Here is a 24,795-nt window from a genome sequence, read left to right on the forward strand (position 1 = left end):
GCACAGATTTTAACTTAAAAACTGAAACCCAAATTGATTTTTTTTGTTAACCAAACAATGCTCACCCTAAGCGGTCAATCTAGATGTCCGAACCATTTGTTAAACAGGAACATGTGAATTAAGTGATCAGGTCGTGGTTTTGAAAACCATACCGGACCAGACAGTTGGACCGGTTGACTCAAGAACCGGTCATGGCTCTGATCAGGTTTTGAACCCCAAAGCCATCCGACCAGGGTTTGGACTGGATGGTCGAACAGTTTGACCCAGTAACAGATAGTCAAAACGGTTCAATTTCCGAGTCGATTTTTAAAACGATGATAGATCACTTAGCCAGGACTTTAAAAAACTTTTCAAAAGTTGATGCCCTTGTTAACTTAAAATAAAAAATAAATAAAAAAAATCACAGCACAGTGAAACAGTCAATGGAAAACCAGCCGTATCATACGCTATGATCAATCATCATCCTTCAAACTGGATCGGCTGATGAGCTCTCAAGAGGCAGACAAGAGTGGTGAACGACACTCAGATTGACAACCAGTGCTTGCAATATATATATATATATACAATTTTCCTCGCACTTTGCAACCTGCAGTGCTAGAGTATATAGGAGCAATTTCTGCCTACACTTAACCACTAATTCTGAAGCTGCACTTGCTATTGTGTGCACTTAAGATGATTACAAAAACATAGCATGTCAGTTCTGGTTGAGAGATGGTAATAGGAATAGCATTTTCAAATTTCCAATAGAAATAGCATCAAATATCAGTGTGGAGGTGGTTTCTGATTCATATCCCTGGCAAGTCTGACAAGCATGAGAATACTAGTAACCTTATGAAAACTCCATAACAATAGGGGTAATGGAATATTTACCAAAAACTTCATCACGACTTTTGTGATTGTGACCTGTCAAATATGTTTAAGATAAAGCTTCAATTCTTTATAGTGGATTTACTTGACAATAAGGAAAATCTCCATTGTCAATCATCAGTGTCATGGTCCAACACAAGTAACTTAGTAATTCTAGAAAATATATGCAAGGTATCCTAACCCATCCTTAAAATCGAAAACATTATGGAGTATCTGATTTTATTTGGGATAAAAATGAGTGCTACATTCACAGAACTCTATCCTTTTACATGGTGGTATACATTCTGATTATCTTTTTCCCTGCACAAAGGGAATTGGGAATAAATGTCATTCTCAGGTGATGGTTTACAATATCAAATCTATGGATTAAATGAACATGGGACCACTCAACTGCCTCCAATAGATCGGGTCCTATTTCTGGAAAGAATTTTAACATTTCAGCTCCCATGCACTCCTCAAGAAAGATTTAAACCATCGGCATTTCCTTGATGATAACCATCCACAGTATATAGCTGTTAAACTGCCTGAACAAATCTGCTAACTGTAAAATGAACATGTTGGCAAGAATATATTCAGAAAAAGGTGAATGCGATTGAAATATCACATGATCCCTGTTGCAATACTGGAAGTTGCATTGATCTTTAGAGAGTGCTCCGGGATATAGGTAAGACCTGCATTGTAAATATGCTTTCCAATTAGAATTTAGAACATCTTATGTGTTTATCATTTACCAAACAGAATTTGGGGTTAAAAACTGGAAGCAAATTATTCAGACAGTTCCCTCTGACAAACTTCGAGGCATATATCATTTGCACTTCACACCATAGGCATCCGCATGAAACAACATAAGATTGCAATGTACAATTAGAAAAATGCCCTAGGGCCATAACCCTGGGTAGGATTGTTTTAGTTCAAGATGAACAGTATGCACTCTGAAGAAGAAAGAAAGAAAGAAAGAAAACATTCTGAAGGAAACAACATGTAGGGGGCATTTGTCTTGCTTAACCCAGAACTTGCAACTTCTGCATAAGAATTATACCTCGTGGATTAAAACTGCATTAAATAGATAAGGATAGTGGGTATTATGGTCATATACATTATAAAATTTCAAGAAGGTTATTTTTGACATTTTATTAGGAGGTAACAGTCACTCGGAAATATCTCTAGAAAGAACCAGGGGGCAATATGGACATCTTAACATTTCAAGGTTCCAACAGAATTTAATCTGGAGCTCCTTCCAAAGTTAACTCCTTAAGTGGACAGCAGCTTAACAAAAATGGTTTGACTTGTGACAAAATTCAGAGCAGGAGGCTGAATTTGAATTGTGGAGTGTGCTTTCAGTTCTGCTGAGGTGGAAACAGTAAACCATTTGTTATGGGTGAAGAGATCTGCAAATTCCTTTGCAGATACTCTGGCTAAACAAGGGGTGGGAAGGGAACATTTGTTTTGGGCAGTGCTGTAACTGTTTTTTTGGCTTTCTTGGGGAGGTTTAAGAGTTTTTATGTCTCCCCTTTGTTTCCTTTGTAAGCTGCATTTCTCTTTTTAATAAAATTTTCTGTTGTTGATCAAAAAACAAAAAACAGCAAACTATTTGTTTTTGCATTGCCCCTTAAAGAAAAGCTAATATTCAAAGTTCCAAAAGAATTTAATCTGGAGCTCCTTCAAAAGTTAGCTCCTTGAGTGGACAGCAGCTTAACAAAAATGGTTTGACTTGTGACAAAATTCAGAGCAGGAGGCTGAATTTGAATTGTGGAGTGTGCTTTCAGTTCTGCTGAGGTGGAAACAGCAAACCATTTGTTATGGGTGAAGAGATCTGCAAATTCCTTTGCAGATACTCTGGCTAAACAAGGGGTGGGAAGGGAACATTTGTTTTGGGCAGTGCTGTAACTGTTTTTTTGGCTTTCTTGGGGAGGGTTAAGAGTTTTTATCTCTCCCATTTGTTTCCTTTGTAAGCTGCATTTCTCTTTTTAATAAAATTTTCTGCTGTTGATCAAAAAACAAAAAACAGCAAACTATTTGTTTTTGCATTGCCCCTTAAAGCTACGTGTTGAACACAGTGTTTGAACCTTTTGGGTGGTCAGCAGCTTGGGTGCTTAAGTAAAAAAGGGAAAGTAGCTGTGGCCTAGATCCTATGACTGTCTTTTGGTGTCTGGGTTGAGAGAAATGCCTGGATCTTTAAGAATATTTGTTCCAAGCAAGAGGTGCTGGGGAAAGTCAAAGGAAAACTTTGCTTTTAGTTCGCAGCTTACAAGGACTTCCTATGAGTCTCCACCGTGATAATCAAGCTGACACACATTATTTCTAATCTCTAATCCGGTATTCCATGAGAGGACAAAACATTTTTTTTGAGAAAAAGTAAAGTATAATTTCATTGAAAAAACCAAAACAAGTATAACAAGCTGCTATACAAAGGGGGTATACACAGCCAATGCCCATACATTCCTAAACCCCCACCCCCTACTTAAAAACTGAGTCTACCAAGCTGCTTTTGTTTTTAAACATCCTTGAGTTTCTCTCCTGCCATACACACCAAAAAACTGCTGCAGGAGTAATATTCCATGCTACCTTCCCCCTTTTAGTTAGACCACCGAACTCTTGAAAAGGAGAGAGACAGAGAGGAAGAAGAGGAGGGGGGGCAGATTCTTGATCTTCTACTTGGCTATCTTTTTTTTTTTTTTTACTGAAAATGTTACAGCTCACTCGGAAGAGGACATTAGAGATCGCTTTCAGAGACAGCAAAGCCGTGAGACCAAAACCCAGAGAGTTCAGATTCTCTTTCGTGAAGAAAGGTGAGTTGCAGAGACTCCATTGTCGGAGATTTGAAGTTTTGTTGGTTTCAGAGCCAGCAAAACTTTGAATGGACCTCAGGTTGACTTCATTTGTAACAAGTTGTGATTACATGATATAAACTCACCAACTTGAGGAGTGTTGAGGAATCATGGTGTTTGATCTATGTTGACATTGTTTAGATGAGATTGCAAGTGTTGGTCAGCAGGGTAATAATGTCTTTCTTTTCTTCTATTAGGAACACTCTGATCTTATTTTTTACAGAAAAAATAATTGTACATGCAGTTACAAAATAAAATACCCTACCAGTGAGGTTTTTTCTAATCTAATCTCAGCCAAACAGTGAAGTGGGGATTTGCTTTTTTATCAGTCCAAGGTGAGTACTTTCTCGCTTTCTTTTTATTGCCGAAACTTTGCTTTGACAGATTACAGGTTCCTCATCAGCCGGATCGACAGATTTTCAAGTTGAGGGGGACTGTCAAGTTGTCATTAATCAGCTAAAAAGGGAAGGAGGTGCTTTGGAGTATTGAGATGCCTGGCTAGACAAGCTAGAGCACTGGCAACCAACCTGAATTCTCTTGCAAGGTTGGGAATCACAATGGAAGATTTGGTGTAGGTGAACTAGGGCTGGGTGCTTACTTGTAAATGGGAAGAAAGTTAAAGAAAAGGGTTTTGGACAGCATCATGCTGCTTTTCTTTCACTACTCTTTTAAAGTTGTTATTGATATAAATAAAACTTGATGTCACATTGCTTATCAGGAAAACAAAAAAACAAGGTGTTCCACTGTGTTTGCATGCATGCATAAATTACTTCTTGAGACCTGTTAGCATAGGGGTATTTCTGTCTTTATACTTATGTTGAGGTTGCTGATCTGTAATATTATGTTAGAACTAGTGTCCCTTAATAAAGGGCACTTGTGTCTATTCCATTATATTAATAATATAAAAACATGTCTGGCCGAATGGGAGAGTGATTTTTCCCTAATTCAAACCAGACTTTTCTTCTCTTCTTTTCTCCCCCTTTCTCTCTCTCCTTCTTCCTTCTTTCTTCCTCTTTCTACTTGACTGTTAACAAAACAAACAGAACTCAAAGGCAGGCCGAATTATAACATGGTATCAGAGCACAACTAAGCAACTCAGATCTACCTAGATTTATGTTCTCTGCGCACTCAATCTAGGGTTTTCCCTTGATTTCCCTGCCATCGATTGGAGATCAGGGAAAGGGCTGAAAAGGAGTGATCGTCCTCTTCCCTTGGAGGTTTCTATGCCTCCAGTTGTGTCTTGTGTGGTCAGTTGCTGTGGTTTTCTAAGCCCTCCCCTAATCGATGTAGGGCCGATTCGTGTGGTGCAGTGGGTGTCTTGTGTGAACTGATTTTCTTCTCGTGTGGTTGCCTTTCAGGTGATGAGGTAAGAGATTTCCATGCATATTTTCTGTTATGAATCAAATAGGAAGTATGTTTCAGATCGTATGATGGGATTTCAGACTGTAGTGTGCTAGGGTTTATGCTGTTTTTTGTGTGATTTGAAGGAGAAGTGGTGCTCATATAGTGGTGAGATTTCAGGTAGCTGTAGGGTAGGGTTTGTGGTGTCACGAGTGCAACTTTCAGCAATAACAAGTGCTGAAACCAGTGTGATCAAGTCATGTGCAGTGTGCAGAATTCGGTGATAACAGAGTTCAGCAAGTGTGCAGAATTCAGTTATAACAGAATTCAGCAATGGGAGATAACAGTGATAGCAAATCTAATGTGCTGATACCTACTGACTACCTGAATGTTCAAATGACCTCCATTAAACTGAATGGGGAGAATTATGTCCTTGGGCTAAATCAGTAGAAGTTTTTCTGAAGGTAAAGAAGAAGGTGAAACACATAAGAGAGGAGAAACCCTCCACTGATTCTCATGAGTATGAAGATTGGGAACAAAAGGATGCACAAATTATCACGTGGTTATGGAATAGTATGAAACCCAGGATTTGTGTAAATTTCATGTTTCTTGACACTGCCAAAGATGTGTAGGACCATGGTAAGAAAATGTATTCTGGTCAAGACAATACAACTAGGGTATATCAGTTGTATAGGAATACTTCAATTTGCAGCAGGGTAGTCAGAGTCTTGAGGAGTACTATGCCAATATGAGAAACATCCGTAATGAGTTGAATGTTTATCACCCCCTCACTTCTGATGACAAGATTCAGCAACAACAGAGAGAACAACTTGATGTGACTCGATTTTTGGTGGGACTGAAATCTAAGTATGAACCAGTACGGGCTCAGATACTAGGAGGATCAGTTCTTCCTTCTTTAGAAGAAGTGTTTGCTCGACTTCGGAGGACTTCTATTGGATCTACTGAGAACTCTAATGTCTCAGATAGATTAGCCTTTGCAGTGTCGAGAGGCTGTGGTGTTAGAGGTGGAGCTCGAGGAGCTCAGTCTGGCTGTGATGGTAAAAGTGGTCTGGTATATCGCCGGAGTGGTAATGGTGGACCTACATATAACCGTGGTGGTGGTCGTACTGGAGGCAGAGATTCAGGGGGAGCCCATGGTAGAGGACGTGGCTCGGGTCCGAGGAGGTGTACTCATTGTGGTATGGATGGACATACCATTAATTATTGTTATGACTTGCATGGTCCACCCTCAACCTGGGCCAATCCTGCCATGACTAGTGATACCAGTTCCAGTTTTAGACAAAAGAATCGTTCAGCTGATCAGATTCCTCCTACATTCATAGATGGTCCCGAGAAGGAGATGGTGAGTGTTCCCCGTGATGAGTATGAGAGGTTTGTCCAATCCACATCTCAGCAGAACACAGCTACTTTCGCACATTTAGGAATGGCTTGTTTGGCATCCACACCCAATCCCTGGATTATTGACTCTGGAGCCTCCGATCACATGACTGGAACTCCAGGTGTGTTTTCTTCCCTCTCTCATTACTCAACATCACAATCTGTTACCCTTGCTAATGGTTTCACATCCTCCATTTGTGGTGTTGGTAATGTTGACCTGGACCTTGTATCCTTGTCCTCAATTTTGTATGTCCCTAAATTTCCGTTTAATCTTATGTTTGTTAGTAAGCTGACCAAGTCACTTAATTGTTCCATTACCTTTTACCCTTCTATGTGTGTTTTTCAGGATCTCAAGACGAGGATGAAGATTGGTGGAGGGCATGAAGCCGGGGGACTGTATTATCTTGACGGTGATGGAAGAACATCAACAGCTCTCCAGTTTTGAAATCTTTGGTTCCTTCGTTGAGTCAACTTTCTGTTTTAGATTGTGAATCGTGTTAGTTTGGGAAACACCATCGTTTTCCCTTTAGTTCTAGGGTTGATAATCGCGTGTCGAGTCCTTTTTCTTTGATTCACTCAAATGTTTGGGGTCCTTATAAAGTGATGTCATACAATGGATATAGATATTTTGTTATTTTTGTTGATGACTTTTCAAGGATGACGTGGCTCTATTTAATGAAAGAAAAAAGTGAATTGTTTACCATCTTCCAGAAATTTTATGCTCAGATTCGCAATCAATTTGGTGTTCACATTAAAATTTTTCACCGTGAATATTTATCTTCATCATTTCAAGAATACTTGGACCAACATGGCATTATACATCAGACCTCATGTACCTACACCCCACAACGAAATGGGGTGGTTGAGAGAAAAAATCGGCATCTCTTAGAAACAGCACGATCCATCATGCATCACATGAATGTTCCCAAACCCTTTTTGGAGTGATGCGGTGCTTACCTCTTGCTTCTTGATTAATCGGATGCCCACGTCTATCCTTCATGGTCATTCCCCATTTAATGTCTTGTTTCCCACCTTGTCTCCGTTTCCGCTTTCTCCTCGGGTATTTGGGTGTATCTGCTTCGTCCATAATCTGGGCCCCGGGAACGACAAGTTAGATGCAAGAATCCCTTAAGTGCATCTTCCTTGGCTATTCCCAGACCCAGAAAGGGTATAAGTGTTACCATCCTAGTTCTCGACGTTCCTTTGTGTGTGTTGATGTCACCTTCTTTGAGTCAACTCCGTTCTTCTTGGGGTTCGGTGGTGCTTCTTCCTCATCGCCTCCTCCTCTTCCACTTCCAGTTGTCGATCCTCTTCCCCTTGTTCTAGCCGTGACTAAGTCCTTGCCTCTAGTTCCACCACCTGTTGACCGCCCACCTATCCGTCAAGTGTATACACATCGCCCACGTGTACCGACTGCTACTCCTTTGGCTCCAGGCCCGAACCCAGTATCTGATCTTGATCTCCCATTGCCTTGCGAAAAGGTAAACGCACTTGCACCCTTCATCCTATTTCTAGTCATGTTTCCCTTACTCACCTTTCCACCTCCCATCGCCAGTTTATCTCTTTGTTATCCTCAGGCGTTGTCCCTAAGGATGTCCAGGAAGCCCTTGCCTCTCCAGGATGGTGTCGTGCAATGGAAGAAGAGCTCTCAGCTCTACGTCATAATCATACTTAGGACCTCACCACTCTTCTTCCTGGGAAGCAGGCTGTTAGTTGTAAGTGGGTTTATACCATCAAGTATTTGCCTGATGGTAGTGTCGAGCACCTGAAAGCACGATTGGTTGCAAAAGGGTACTCCCAAACCTATGCTATTGACTACACAGAGACCTTCTCCCTGATTGCTAAGATAGGGTCGGTTCGTGTTGTGATCTCTCTTGCAGCTATGTATGATTGGCCCCTATATTAGCTTGATATCAAAAATGCCTTTTTGCATGGTGATTTGCTCGAGGAGGTCTACATGGAGCAACCACCTGGGTTTGTTGCTCAGGGGGAGGATGGTAAGGTATGCAAACTAAAGAAAGCTATATATGGGCTTAAATAGTCTCCTCGAGCATGGTTTGGTAGGTTCAATGAGGTGGTAAAGAAGTTTGGTATGAAACAATGCCAAGTTGATCATTCCGTCTTCAATCATGACTCTCCGACAGGAAAAATACTATTGGTGGTGTATATAGATGATATTGTTATTACCGGGAATGATGGCATTGATAGGTTGAAGACTTTTCTAAAGGAACATTTTCAGACAAAGGACATTGGTAAATTGAAATATTTCTTGGGCATAGAGGTAGCAAGATCTAAGCATGGTATTAATTTGTGTCAAAGGAAATATGTGCTTGATTCGCTGGAAGAAACAAGTTTGTTAGTTGCTAAACCAACTGAGACACCTATGGAAACAAATACTAGGCTGAGCAATGATATAGGTGAAGTGTTTGAAGACCCAAACAGATACTGACAACTTGTAGGTAAACTGAACTACTTAACCATTACTCGGCCAGACATTTAATTTGCGGTTAGTGTGGTAACTTAGTTCATGCAGAAACCTCTAGTTCCTCATTGGAATGCGGTTCTAAGAATTGTGAGGTATTTAAAAGGAGCCCCTGGTCGTGGCTTGATATACAAAAGTGGTGGAAAACTTGAAATAGAGGGTATACTGATGCTGACTGGGCCGGTTCTATGTCTGATAGGCGTACCACAAGTTATTGCACTTTTCTAGGGTGTAATCTGGTGACATGGAAAAGAAGCAGACAGTGGTGGCAAGAAGCAGTGCAGAGGTAGAATATAGATCTATGGCACATACTGCTTGTGAATTAGTGTGGCTAAGGAACTTTCTACAGGAGATAGGGTACAACGTTAGTACTCTAATGAAGCTCTATTGTGACAATCAGGTTGCAGTTCAATTTCTTCTAATCCGATGTTTCATGAAAGAACCAAGCACATTGAGGTTGACTATCACTTTGTGAGAAAGAAGGTGCTGAATGGAGTGATAGACACTACATACGTTAATATGGGAAACTAGTAGGCAGACTTATTTACAAAAGGGTTGAGTCGGGGAAGAGTGGACTACATATGTAACAAACTGGGATTATATGATATATATTCACCAGCTTGAGGGGGAGTGTTAGCGTAGGGGTATTTTTGCCTTTATACTTATGTTGAGGATGCTGATCTATAATATTATGTTAGAACTAGTGTCTCTTACTTAATAAAGGGCACTTGTGTCTTTTCCATTATATTAATAATATAAAAACATGTCTGGTCGAATGGGAGAGTGATTTTTCCCTAATTCGAACCAGACTTTTCTTCTCTTCTTTTTTCCTCCTCTCTCTCTCTCCTTCCTTCTTCCTCTTTCTTCTTGACTGTTAACAGACAAACAGAACTCAAAGGCAGGCCGAATTATAACAAGACCTAAAGACAACTCACTCTCAAAATAAAAGACTATCATGTACCCAAACTTTTTCAAGCAGATCATGTTCATTGGTAATAGCAAAAATATAACACTGTAGCTTCCTAATTATAAAGGTCTAAACAGCTCATACATTGAGTTTTCATATGAAAACTAACAAGCCTTGTTACACCGTAAGTGTATAACATAGCATACGCATACCTTTCTCTTTAACATCAATCTGCAGAGTATCAAGTGTAATAATTCCATCTGTCAAGGGGAGCAACTCAAGCTTAACAGTAGCAGTGGACCGAGAAGGAACGCATCTGAAACAACAAAATGTGAATTTTCAATGCTTTTTAACCAAAATAACAGTGGCACCGCAACAAGTAGTAGATTATCTTACCCCAAAGGAACTGTACTCTGAAACCATAAATGTGTACAGCCCAAACCAGAACTTGGAATGACATCAGAGACAGAAACAGCCTGATCATTAGAGGAAGCAAATCTTCCTCCATCATTAGCACTCTCCTTTTGATTATCAGGTACAAGAGGAGTTGAGCTCAACCTCTGCACACCATTACCACGCCTCTCACCACCCACTCTTCCTGCAAACTCAGAAAAACCAACAAACGGACTCATTGGTGTTGATGGTGCAGAATTCAGGGAGACAACTGTAGGGGGTGAGGTAAATGAAGCTGGAGCAAGAACTGTTAAGGTTAGATCTTCTGATGTTAAATTTGAAGCCTGAAGAGTTAAAACCTGTAAGTATTAGAAATATTCCAGCAGTTAGATTGCAAGTTCAATGTTTGACAAAAGCAGAAGTAAAAAATGCTGAACAAGTCAGGGATGAAACCTGAACTGGAAGCTGAGAAACTCTTCCATCAGGCCTAGAAGTTTGTTCCGACATTTCAGATGCAACGGAGATCATGAGATCCCTTGGGGCACGTGGTTGCCAACTTGTGGGTTTCTTGAAAAACAGCCTTGATTCTGAAATTAAAAAAAAAAAACAAAAAAAAAAAACATATAAATAGAGATACTACTATCCATACTTTTAAGGATTTAGTCAAAAAAAATTACAAGATACCAGTGTAGTTGCATCTACATGACACCAAAACTGCATAGCGATCAGCACTTGAAGAAACTTTCCTTCCTTCACCAAGCTTAAAGGGTAGGTGATTACTTGTTGCTGCACTTCCAGCCTGTAAATGTGATGGCTGAGAATTTCTTTCCCTGTGACCTTTAAGGTTCTTCCACATTGAAGTTGCTGGTTTGAGAATAAAAGAGTGCTCTTCACCTCTCCTGCCATATAAAAATAATAAAAAAAAAAGAAAATCAGAGTTCACTAGAACAAGAAGACCAAAGACCATAATCTTTTCAGAAATATGGTATTAGAAGGCTAGAACTATGTTTTTTTTTTTTTTTGAAGAATAAAGAGAAATTTCATTAAAAAGAAAAAGAAATACAATATAAAGGTGATAAGGTATCACCCGAAAGCAACACACAGCCAGAGAACCCTAACAGAGACAGCAACATCCCATAACAAAACCCAAAAACACACAGACAAAAGACCTAAAGACTCAAAATACCGAACTCAGCCAGAGACAACAAAAGAACCCAGAAAATAAAAAGAAACCCCTTGAACCAAGGCAACCACCAGCTAGACATTGATCCAACAAATCCTAGGCTTGTGAAACAGACAAAGTCATCCACGAGTGCATTTTCCTGCCCTGAATCATCCTCGTCCCATTCTTTGCCTCCTAAACAAACTTTTCTTTTCAACTTCTCATCCCTTTTCCTCCTCTCAAACTCTTCTAAGGTCCTTCTAGAAAGCTCCTCACCACCCAAAAAAATAATAATAATAAACCCAGACTTTTACCAATTGTGTCCTCTCTTTCTACTATTTCTGGAGAGGCACACAACCAGAAGCATCATCCTTATCATCGCCAGTTTGACGACAAATTCTCATCAACATCAGGATCGTCAACACTCACCTTGTCTTCTTGTTGTTTCTCCCCCAAGTGGGAACCCAATGATTGAGCCTGCATCATTGACCCCCTATGATCAATTCCAACTGACCCAATACCTTTCGCACCTTTTCTCCTATAGACCCATTTATAATTCTTTGTAGGGCCTGTTCTGACCAGACCAAGCTTCAGTCTAGAAAAAGTTTTTGTCACATGCATGACATTATGATTTCTTGAACTGCATGTTTAACAGTCACCTCAATAGGTGTCTCCTTCTCCTTCTCCTTGGTTTTGCTTCTTTGACCCAAGTCAACACCCAGCCTTCCAACCTTCACCTCCTTAAAGCAAAAATGGCCGTCGATATGACTCCTCCTTACCACCAACATTTCCGCCACCATCTGTAGTCTCCTTTTCTCCGGTCACATTTTCAGTCTCAGATTTAGCACCGAAGGAACGACCTTTCCCACCTTCTTCCAATTCCTCCCCAACATCTCAGACCCCTTAGGGACAACCTCCTCAGTACCCAACAAAGCTGGGATTCCAATTTCATATCCAGATTCTTGAGAAGCCACATCCACCCTTCTAGACTCAGAAGAAAAGCAAATCACCACAGGTTCATTAACAACCTGTGAGAAGCAGCCATCACCACTCTTCACAAATGTACCAGATCATCAACGAGACTATCCCCTGTTCCTCCAACCGGCCTCTTCTTGCCACATTTATATTACTTGGCAATCACCAAAACCCATCGCTCACCCCTTCTAGGTTTATGACTGGTGGTTGTGTTTCACACATTAATACTTTCCATGTTCATCTTCATATCATGGTAGAGAAAATGCATGTGTTACAGCTGTGCACCAGCTAGAGGTGGTGGGTTGAGGAGTATTGCCAGAGAACCATTCAGCTAGAAAACTTAATCTATTAGGTGAGGTCCTTGAATAAGTTTTTATTCTCTAGCACACCCCTCCACATGAAAGCCCATCAAGCTTGAAGCATAGACAAGCGCAGATCCACCCATACCTAGCGGTGGCAATTGGGCGGGTTGGGTTGAGATTCAACCCAACCCATCTAACCCGCCAACCCATTAATGACCCAGTTATATAAAATTAAATGGGTTGGTTCAACCCAAACCCACCTTGACCCAATCCAACCCGCCTAACCCATTAATCTTATATTTATGTACTTAAAACTAAAAACTAACTCCCTTTTGACAAATAAGTTGGTCATAGCTTGGTGGTGATAGTAGTTCAAGTGGTGAAGGTTAAAATCACATTACATGCATATTATTTTTACAAGGAGAATGAAAGGCAATTAATCACTTGAAGCCATTTAACTATGTTTGGGTTTCGGGTTTGACCTAACCACTTAGGTTCAAATCGGTCAGACCAACTTGAACTATCTAACTAGGTTTGTCTTTGAGCTAATCACACCAAGAGTGGTTGAACTGTTTGGAATTGGATTGATCCAGTTGGACTAAACCATTTCCAATTGTAGGAAGAATCAGAAGCTTCGGAGAATTACTTTTTTCCTCCTGATCCATTTTTTTACCTATTTTCATGATTACTAATCATGAACCCTCTATCAACAGAATAAAAGAGTGAATCCCTTATTTCGTGAAATTAGGAAAATAAAAAAATCTCATGTTCCCTTCTTATCTTACGTACTTTATCAATGAAATGGCGGATTGGCTTGAGACAGTCCATATCGGGTTGTGCACGGTTTGGGATTGAGCCAACCGATTCAAACCAGGTCAAGGCAAGCAAACCAGGCCCATCCAAATTCGGGTCAAGTCGTTTTGCATGAGCTCAAACCAAACCAACTGATCCAAACCGGGTTAGAACAAGAAGCCCAAGCCTATTTGGGTCAATTCGGTGGTGCTAGTCCGGATCTAGGTCGAGCCATCCGTCAATGACTACTCTGCATTCGGGTTGGACGAGATTGGCCCGATTCAAACTAGACTGACCAACCCAAATGGATCGAACCGGCCTGAACTGATCCAAACTCGAGTCAGGTTGATTTGGATTTATGTCGATTTGGGAGAAGTGTATTGATTCGAGGCAAAACTAATTCAATAATTCATACTTGTATCTTTATAAATAATTTTACTCGAGTCAGTAAAATTAATTATAAATAATTTTACTCAAATGAAGAAAATTAAAAAAAATAGCTAAGAAATTCATACTTGTATCTTTAGTGGTTAACCCAATGGTTATCGACAACCCAACCAGCCCGACCCATTTAAATTGACCCAATGGATGATCAACCCATTTCCAACTCACCAAGTAAATGGGTGGGTTGGTTGGGTTCAGCGGGTTGGGTGAGAAATTGCCACCCCTACCCATACCTTGTGCTGAAATTTAACTATAATGGGAGTGACGAGGATCGAAAACTAGACCACAACTATTGTCATCCAAGATCTAATGAGCCTATGTGCCACCAAGAGGGACTTTCATGGATTAATCAGTGCTTAGAAAAATGCCTAACCATTAACCGCCACAAAGAAGAGAAATAGGTGTAAATAACATCAATAGCATCCTATGTTCTAACACTCCAGAGTCAACAAATCACATTTTTCTACTTTACCATTTCAACTCTCAACTGTTATTGAGTTCCCTTCGCATCTTTAGGCTACAATGGTGCTTTCCAGGAACCATAGTAGCTTTTTTCAATTGCAAGCAGCTCTAGGGATTAAGCAAGAGAGGCAAAGCTATTTGGTGCACAATTCCTTCTGCTTATTTGAAAACCACAGGTCAATAAAGATAGCCTTTAGGAAAGCCACAGCCCACAGACACACTAAAATCATGGCTGGTCATGCAAACAAAAGAACTTCAAGGAAGTTCCCCACACTTCATTTTTTTATTATATACCTTGATTATCAATAGAAACTGATGTGCACCTTTTCTTTTTAGCACTTTTCATGCAACTACCTTTGTGGCATGTTTGATGCACAACTGAACATGCAATAGATGAGAGAAGGGAAAATAAAATTTGAAGGATTTGTAGGGTTAAGAATGTTGGAAGTCAAAACAAAAAAGTTAAACGCTCCCCTTGAGGTTAAAGAATTAAGTAGGAATGAGAATATTTGGAAGCAGTATTGCATGGAAATGGACATGGGAGCCTGAATCTGGCATGTGTCAATCTGTCTGACTCAGCGAGACGAGAAAACATGGACTTGCAGACACATATATGGAAAAGTATATACTATTCAAGTAGTTCACATTTTCTTGAATCCAAACATTATATACCTGCAAAAACAGGTCCAAAATGTTGCCTTGGTTACCCAAGTAATGTTTCATACAAAAAAAAAAATGCATTCATATCAAATAAGCTAGGACATAAAAAGGAAATGTTACATAGAAGTGTCCCCAAGAACCCATGGAGTGCCAGACTACGATGCATGTCCAATGTGGACATGACATCCATTTAGGATAACCCATGCAACACTATTTGGAAGTCAAATTCTCCTTTTTGTTAAAGGTTAATACAAAGCCCTGTTGAACAGAGCCTTGGTGTACATCCATGCTGAATTAAAAATTGTACAAAGCCAAAGAAAAATTACAAGGGCAAACAAAAATTTCATGGTCTGAAATCACCTTGACATGGTTGAGAAGTTATTCTAGCGCACCATGATTAAGGGCCATTAACCAATGTTGATCCCAGCCGTCCAGGGTCTTGGGAGACCTACCTTTTGGCATTTTTTGAACAAAGTGGCTGCCCTCAGATGCAAACCTCCATTCTAAAAGTTGTCAGCCCAAGATTTTTCCATCACACTAAGCAATGGCTAGTCCACCATTCCCAACGAACCACAATTAAAGAAAGATAAAAAATGCTTGGAAAACACACGACAGATATTGACAATTATCAGTGCAACAACTGAAATGTGAAATCTATATAAAAAACACATGCAACAAGCACTGACCTGAGGGCAAGATTTGGCAAACTGTGATCATTTCCAGCCTCAATACATGCAACTGGTAAGGACAGAGGCACTCCACTTTTTGGAGGTTCCTCAAAAATAATTGATATAGCATCCAAAAATATCACAATATCTGGTGTATGTGCTGGAGAAACATTCTGCACAAACAAGATGTTTAATGTTGTTGGCATAAAAAGAATGAAACTACAAAACACTGCCAGAAAAACACTTTCAGTTAAGATTATCTTGAATCTGTGAAAACCCATAAGTGGTACCTTTATCTGAACACAGAGGAGGTCCTCTGTGTTGCAGTCAGCAGTAAAAGAATGGATTTCTACTGGTTGAATAATTTCTAGTTTTCTTCTCCACCTCTTTCCTGGTATATAGATGCCTTCCAATCCACAATGAACAGAAAATCTTTCTGGTTCAAGTGATACACCTCTAAATGACAAAAGGCCCTCACTTCCAGGTTCTTGACTCTTCACAAACCACTGAGGTGGAAAGTGATTCCAGTCTTCTAGGTCAATAGTGGGTTTAGAATTGGAGGTGGTAACTTGAGGATGGGGTGAAGTATTTGGAGGAAGTGAAGACATTGAGTAACTTCGAAAGTGACCAAATGAAAATAGTTGGGAGCCAGAAGAAGCAGAAAATGAGGACTTGTAAGATGTGCTGCTAATACTTGAACTGGAACTCAATGAGGGAGGAGATAATGGACGAGCTGGAGGGGGAAGTGTTCTATCCAGGGGAAGCAACCATTTGAGAAGTTCCCCACATGGATCACCCTGATTTGAAAAGAAAGTGTCCCCGTCCTTGTAAGATAATTTTTTGTCCCGATATTTCTCAAATTGAAGAACCTCAAGTATGGGATCTTTCAAAAAATCAACTCCAACATTCACTCCTAAAAGCACCTGTGTCCTTCCAAACAAGGAGATAGGATGAGAATAAACAATTATACTGAGAAGTGGTTTTTCAGCACAGCAAGTTAGGAATATAAATCTGAAGAAGACACAATTATATAGCAAATACAACAGAATGCAAAGTGTTAATTGCCAACTGTTTTACAACTAGCACAAAGTCCATTTTCTAAAATAATTTAAGAATGAATTCCACATGATTAAGACTGGTCTAATATAGGATCTGCCATGGTTTTAACCAAGAAAAATATGCAGATAACATATAAGAAAAAGAATAAAAAAATAAAGGAAAAACAATCAAAACAAGGGATTATCAGTTATCACAAAGATGTGAATCCTCCATCCCCAATTTATAACTCAATCGTTTTAGAGTGAAGATAAAAATTAAACTAGACTAAAAGGAATTACAAATAACATGGCAATGAGACATCACCCCCAATAATAACGTGACAACCATATAACCCTCCGCCCAACACAAGTACACCATCAATTGTTTCTCCAACCAGCCAAAGTTAAGAGCTCAGCTCTGATGGCACAACACAAAGCCCTGGGCTATCAACCAACCCCCACAAGACCAAGACCACCAACTTCCAACCTCAACCAATCAATACCCCCATCTCCAAATGTACCTGATCCCCTGAAATGCCATCAAGTGCTTATTAACTTTCTTCATCCATAGTTCCATCCCTTTTTTCTAGCTACAAAAACACTTTTCTAGCAAACTCTTCCCCACCCAAGAAGAACAATCCCAATCTCTTACCAACTTGAACTTCCCTACTAATCACCCATTCACCCTAACCAAGTCTATCTTCCTGTGAACATGTCAATTAGACAATCACCATCTTCCTTGTGTTGATTAGGTGCTTATTCTAAGAGGGTGTTTGGTTCAGTGGGTGTTTATTCAATAAACGCTGCCGCATAGGCACCACTTCAACAGTTCCCCTCTCATCCTCTTCCGTATGCATCGAGAATGGTAAAAGTGGACTTCGGTTTCTGTGCACGCCTACCGTTTGGGGAAGTTATTTTTTAAAGCTTCTACAAACGGTTAAGTGTTTTTTCACTGTTACGCTGATGTGGTGCCTAGTGGCACCTAGTTGTCATAAACGATTGTAATTATTACCTTTCTTGGTTTTGCAAGCAAATAAAGTACAAACGTTGAATGAAAAAACGTAAACGGAACCAAACACATACTAAATCTTCCCCTAATCTATATTTTTCTTTTGAGTCCCCTTAATCTATAATTTAATCATCCATCCATATTACCCAATACATTTACTAGTAGGTGTGTTTCACTCCATCTAAGATTGTAAGGCCACAAACTCTGTTAAAGCATAAGCCTTTAACTTCAAACATTTTCTCATCAATTGAGCCTATGTCCTATAAAGGCTTTCCATTATTCTCTTGGTTTGCCCCAGACCTAATATTCTCAAGAGCCAAGAGAACAAATAACTATTATTCACTGCCGGTACATACTAAAGAAGACACCAACTTCATGTACAACCATAAAAGTGTTTTGAAACATACCACTATGTCCCCATTAGAAAGGGAGCAGCACTTAACAGTATTTCTAGCTACACCACCAGATACATTTGCATCAAAGTTTCCTCTATCTATAACTGCATTTAGTTGAGTATCCTTTCTTGATTGTCTGGTCCCTGAATCAATTGCAGTTAACTTTTCCCCAACCATCTCAGATGATTCAGAAGATGATCCTGATGAACTTCTTTTTGACCAAAATGGCTCATCTGATTCTGTGATTCTAACAAAAAAATGCGAGTTTTTAAATCTTTCCAGAAGTGCTTCCGTTCGTCTTTTCTGATCTTCCATTCTGAGAAGAGATTCACTTGCAGAAATATCCCCATGTAGATCAACTTTCTCTGTAGTTAGCAGGGTGTCACCATTTTGTTCTATATTTCGACTATCAGGAGTTGCTTCTCCTTGTTCAGTGATGGAACTGGATTCAGTTCCCACACTGTCATATTTTGGTTTAGTCTTTTGTCCAATTCCTTTTTTACTCATTACTGCAGCAATCCTGAATGGAGTTATAAGCTCTGTATCCTGGTTAGATGTTGATAAGCATGCCAATATATGAATCTGCTCACCTGGTTATGAAAATAGAAGTCAGGCCAAAGTTCTAACTTCTAATTTAACAGATTGGTTGCAACCAACTTCAAGAAAGATACACTACCAGGAAAAACAAAGGAGCGGTCCAAGGAGCGAAGTGTGAGTATATCTGATGAATCACTCCAGTTATCAGGAAGTTCCTCTGCAAGTGCATATCAAGAATTAGAAATGCCATAAAGAAGGAGAAATAACTGTTTGTATATTTATGAACAATCAAGGTACTGATGTTTATGAATTATTTATCAGACTATGTTTATGTGTTTAGGAAAGAAGCAGAGGTGCAAAAGGTCAAATGCTGATAATGGAAACCTCATTGTGAAATAGATGTCAGCTAACCCAGAAATTGAAAAATGTAGAGAGATCTGCTATAGGGTCAAAGTTTTCGTCTACTCTTGATATTGTCAGTGGTGATCAAATGTTGTCAAAATCTTACGATTTATGATACAATTCACGATTTGAATCGTGAACTCCTAAGGGTTTCTATTCGAATCTTATGTCCAAATCCTTTTCTGCAAAAATCTTATGATTTTTGTTTGAATCCTACATATTTATAAATCTTACGATTTATACGATTCAAATAAATTCAATTCAGAATTAGTTCTCTACTTTGTTATGTTTTTGTTTATATTTAGTTTTGTCAAAGGAGATTTTCTTTTAAGCCCTTACTAGAAAATGATTTATTTATGTTATTTAAGGCTAGAAATTGAGTTTATTTTCCATCATATATAGGTTAAAGTGCCATTGTATGTGCATTTGTTTGACTTTCAAGTCAAACTTGATTATATCATCTCAGGCTTCTATTGTAAAAGTGGTAAATTCTATTATTTTAGGTACGTATATGATATATATATATTAAAAATAGGGTAAAGTCACTTTCCTATATATATTTAGCCTTTTAATATATCTATATTTAATTTTTTGACAAGTTTATAAAAAATAGAAATAACCTTATGATTTACAATACGATTCACAATTCGATTCAATTCAACTTTCTCTACGATTTATGATATGATTACAATTTTCAAAACATTTATAGTGGATTGTCTTTCTCTTTGTTCTTTTTTCTTCTTTTTGATGTATCTTTGTATTTTCTCTACGATTTATGATATGATTACAATTTTCAAAACATTTATAGTGGATTGTCTTTCTCTTTGTTCTTTTTTCTTCTTTTTGATGTATCTTTGTATTTGGGTTGGGAGTGTTACCATAAAACTCTTACAATTTTCTGAATCCAGATGAGCTGGAGACAACATCATACACACCAGGCTGAGCCCTATCACAGTTGAACACACCAGTGTTCAGTACAGATGGGGCCCACAGTGAGCACTGGCGTGTTCACTCGTGATAAGCAGCCCAGCCTGGTGTGTATGATGTTGTCTTCAGCTAATCCACTCCCCAACTTTCTGTATGAATTCCTTTGTTTTTTCACTATAACAGATGTGATGAGGAAGATCCTAAGCAAGTGCACATCAAGAATTAGAAATAGCACAAGAAAAAGCATCAGAATGTTTATTTTGTGAATAATTTAATACTGATTTTTACAAATTATTTAGCACACAGTTTACATGTTGAGGGGGAAATTTGGGTTTGCAAGAGGTTATGTGTTGATATTAGAAATGTTAATGTGATTATGTGCTAGCTCACCTGGAACTTGAAGCTGCAGATAAATCAACATTGGGTCAAATTTTCAGTCTGTTCTCATATTTTCAATGATGATGTGTAGTGGATTTTCCTCATTATTTTTTCATTTTTCTTCTCTTTGATAAATTTATACATGTACTTAGGTTGGGAATGTTATCTCAACACTCTTGATGTTATGTGCACTTTCCCTTCTAATGAAATTCCTTTTCTTTTTACACTATCAAACAAACTGTTGGGGAATTTAGACTTTTAGAGTAACCATCACCTATAAAGAATTCAGATAAGTGAACAAAATCATGAGAAAATAATAGATGGACAAGAACAAAATATTGGGCATTTAAAAGATCTTCTCCAACAAAATTAACTGGCTGACACTACCATTTAATTATGAATTGAAATCCAAAAGACACTCCATCTAAAAAACTGGATAAGAGATACTGTTAATAATATTTCCATGCAAACCACGACAACAACAACATGCAAGGGAGGGGGGAGACCCCATGCTGATATAAAGACATTTTGATTGTAGTAAAAATCTGAAAGATGAAAGCTGATGCATTATGGGAAATATTGCCAGATGCATTATGCGAAATATCCTAATGAACTGAGATGAAATTTGTTGACTTGAGGAAAAAAAGAACACTGGAAACGGCCAAATCTCTAAAACTTGAGATGTGTAGTCTCACTCTAAAACATAATTTAGTAGTCAATTCAAATTATATGGCTGAAAAATAAATTAAGGGAGAATAAAAACAAAATTTAAAAAAAAAAATTGATTTTGGTCTCATATGAATTTTAAATTTTTTTATCCTATTACTCTTTCCTTTCTGCACTAGTTTTAAATAAAAGTAATATAAATGCATCACCTTACAGATGTTTTTTACATATTTTCACCGGACTAACAAATTAATACTCAGATCTACCAGAAAAAAAAATGCCAAAAATAGGAAAAGCCCAGTTAAATGAACGAGATTTTTTCCAACCAATCTCAAGATTGTAAGGAAAGATAACAAAAAGGTACTTAATGACATTATGAGAACCAGAAAACACAAAACAATAAAAAGATGGCATAAAAAATAAGCATTTGGGTCAGCATGAAGTGGTGTAGTAAATACTATATGGAATGGTAATCCATCCTTCATCTTCAGTAACAACAGAGTAGTTCTCAACGATAGGAAATTGAAGGTTTGCACTTTGTCCCACAACAGTGCTGCTTCCAGCTCCAACCCCATCACTCTCTCTACCACCATCTACACTTATGGATGATTGCGGAAATGGATCTTCAGCAATAAGGCCCTCTAAGGTCATTGCCGATTTCAAGGCAGAATTTGGATGCAAGGGGGGTTCATTAACAGCTGGCTGGTCCGAAACCACAGGTTGTGCAGTTCGCATTAAAAAGTTCATTGTTCCTCTCAAGTTATCTGCAAGGTAACAGTGAAATTTTATTATTTTGACAAGGAAAATTGCAACTCTTCTTGATGTGCTCAGAAAGTTGCCTTAGAGTGGTTTAAACATGTAAACAGTGCATATGTATATGTATGTACGTGCGTGTATGAAAAAAAAAAGTAGGAGCATCAACAAACTACACTGGAGAAAGTGTTAAAGCCTTTTCTTCCTAATCTTAACGGATTTTATACTGGAGAAAATTGCTTTAACAAACAATGATAGCAGCCAACTTTGGTGGCTGAACTACTCCCCGGTTGTTTGACTCGTAGTGGCCATATGCATATCACTTGTATTGTATTATTGTTCACTGAAAGCTTCTATTTTCAGTCGCTAACGGACAGAACTCTTTAGGATCATCACCCGATTATTAACTCCAATTTTCTACATTCTTCTTTGTATCCATCCATCTATGTGGTTGTGGTGAAGCCCAGCAATAATGTCAAGTTGATATTAATGAAGCAAAAACCGATGAATTTTACCCTGACTCCATAAGAGACGTAGGGCTCACTTATTTAATATACTTAGCTACCACCACGAGGTAATGGCTTCAATCCCAGCTTACAACCTCACTATTCACAGTCGCTCAGAACAGAATTCTCGTCCTCCCCCAACCCCCCCCCCCCAAAAAAAAAAAAAGGATCAGACACAGTGAAACAACCCAGACTCGATTATATAGTTCTATCATCCAACACAAGCCCATCCACGTTATGAAAACTTTCAGTGTATCGAAATTCCTCTCGACAAGCAAATCCTGAAATGTCATGACAATGAATAAACCGCACATTTATAAAATCCGTCACAGACTTGAATGAAACAATTCAAAACACAAGTACCCTACCAAATGGGAAACCCTAACTCGTCGGAACAACCCAACTTTGCGACGATTCCAGCTAGAGCAACAGAATCTTGCCTAAATCAAATCGATCGCGACCACGGAAGGGGAGATCTGACATCAACAAGCGCACCTCTCTCGATCTGGTAGGTTAGAGTTTCAACCGAATTTCAACGTTGAAAAAACCTGGATATGGATACGGATAGAAGATCAGAAATAGAAGACAATTGACCCAGCGAGAGAAGGGAGTTCAGTCCACTTTCCTCCGTCCCTCCTTATCTGCTATGCTCCCCGTTTTGTGTAGTGTTCTTCTGCTTTATATCAAAACCAACTACTAACAGTTGAAAGTGGAAACGAGTCCCGCTGTGTCTCCGCTGAATTACTTTATATTTTTGTTTTATTAATTAGTAAATAAAATCATACTTTGTTTTTCGCTAACTAAATAAAGTTCATACTTGTAATAAATCTAATCACTTCTTGGGCGATGTTTGGTTTAAAGGAAAAAGTAGGGAAAGGAAATGAAAGGTAGGAAAACCCATACAAGATTTGCAAGGCTCTATTTGATTTGTAGGATGGAGATAAGATGAGAAAAATGTGGGATATCAAATCTCAAAATCATGGAATTGAGGTCGCACCAAAACAGTGCGACTCCGATGGAAAACTAGAGAACCCACTGTTACCACATACCATTGACAACGAACGGAGGAGGGATGGGTTGAGAAAAATGAACCAGCGACAATGAACATAAGAGGAGAGAAATAGTGTGACTCTGTCTTCCTCCCTTTCTCCATTTCTTAGTGATCTCTCATCTCCCTCACCTTTCTCACGATCTCTCGTCTCCCTCACCTTCTTCTTCCTATTCTTCTCGTCTTCCCACTCCTATCTCTCTCTCTCTCTCACCGTCACTACTTTCTCAACCCTACTTGCTTTACTTCAGATCCCAAGTTCATCCTTTGTTACAAAGAAAGTGCAAAGAAGGGGGGACCACTACGCGATGGTTGATTAAGCACCGGTGGAGGAGGGGGGGACTATCGATGCTGGAGGACCTCTTCAAAGCTTCAATCATGGAGTTCTCTGTCTCTCCTTCCATCTTCCTCTTCTCTCTTCTCCCTCACCTTTTTCTCTCTTCTCCCTTGTAAGAGTGTTTTCCTATTATTTTCCCATATATAAAATCAAACAATGGAAAAGTAAACTTTTACACTTTCCTATCCCATCCCACCCAAATATTTTCACAAACCAAACGAAGCCTAAAGGTTTCCCTACCTTTCCCTTTCTTTTCCTACTTTTTCCTTTAATCCAAACATAGCCTTAGGGACAAGTACACTGTACTAATGGTAGCCCCCTCCTAATCTACTAATAGCCTCCCTATAAACTGCATCGTGCCCATGAATTTGGCATCAATCCATCGGTAGGATTCAGTCCACCCTAGAAATCCTAATTCCACCCTAGGGGTGGACTGAACTATAAAAACCCCTATCATTTATTGGAGCTATTTCTCACTTTCTTTGACTTCATTTATGCTGACCTATCATATCTAATTTTACCACTTATCTATATGACAATACACATTTTTTGCCACATTTTTCGGAGATGGTGTTTCATGTTTCTTGGTTACCTAACGCTTCATATAGCATAGTTGACCTTATAACCGTTTTATAGAATTGGATAAATTATTAATGCTATTAAGTTGGGCAAGTTGAGAAATAGCTAAATCTTGTGATCTAAGTAGTTAAAAGGCCATGGCCTAGATTCATTAGAGGAACACTCCAATATTAAGGGCCTATTCATTTTCTCTTAATTCTTGTCTCTTAAGATGAATCTTATAACTTTAAAAGGAAAACGGGTGTTCGTTTTCTCTTATCTCTCATCTCTTAAAGTAGAATCTTACAATCTTTTGTTTTTTAATAATACCCTAAAAACACAAACAAAAGTTCTCATATGAAATTAAAATGTACATTTGACAATTTTTAGACTTCATAACAACATTCTCACTACTCAGAGGTCAGAGGAAAGAAAAATTCACCAATACCAATATATCTTTTAATATAATTATTGCACTTTCAAATATCAGATATCAAATACTAAAGCAAACGAGCAAGCCCTAAGTTAGTAAAAATGAGGTGATAATCAACTAGGCCCAGT

General features: G+C 38.8%; 1 protein-coding gene across 2 annotated transcripts; it reads right to left on the reverse strand.

The window, feature by feature from the left end:
* Positions 1–1,054: 1,054 nt before the first annotated feature.
* LOC148878730 (heat-inducible transcription repressor) lies at positions 1,055–23,015 on the reverse strand. 2 transcript variants are annotated; one of them, XM_088959410.1, is made up of 11 exons: positions 22,732–23,015; positions 21,491–21,796; positions 18,799–18,876; positions 18,135–18,712; positions 15,972–16,604; positions 15,700–15,854; positions 10,901–11,115; positions 10,670–10,803; positions 10,220–10,575; positions 10,036–10,139; positions 1,055–1,538 (listed from the first exon to the last, which is right to left on the reverse strand). In XM_088959410.1, the coding sequence occupies exons 1-11, from the start codon at positions 22,772–22,774 to the stop codon at positions 1,468–1,470; spliced, it is 2,673 nt and encodes an 890-aa protein (XP_088815536.1). In that variant the 5' UTR covers positions 22,775–23,015; the 3' UTR covers positions 1,055–1,467. The 2 variants fall into 2 exon arrangements, with proteins under 2 accessions (XP_088815536.1, XP_088815538.1); XM_088959412.1 differs by having other exon boundaries at positions 22,660–23,015.
* Positions 23,016–24,795: the final 1,780 nt, after the last annotated feature.

The sequence above is a fragment of the Nelumbo lutea genome, chromosome 1, assembly GCF_056320005.1.
Source record: "Nelumbo lutea isolate HS-2025 chromosome 1, American lotus-T2T, whole genome shotgun sequence".
Classification (NCBI taxonomy): Eukaryota; Viridiplantae; Streptophyta; class Magnoliopsida; order Proteales; family Nelumbonaceae; genus Nelumbo; species Nelumbo lutea.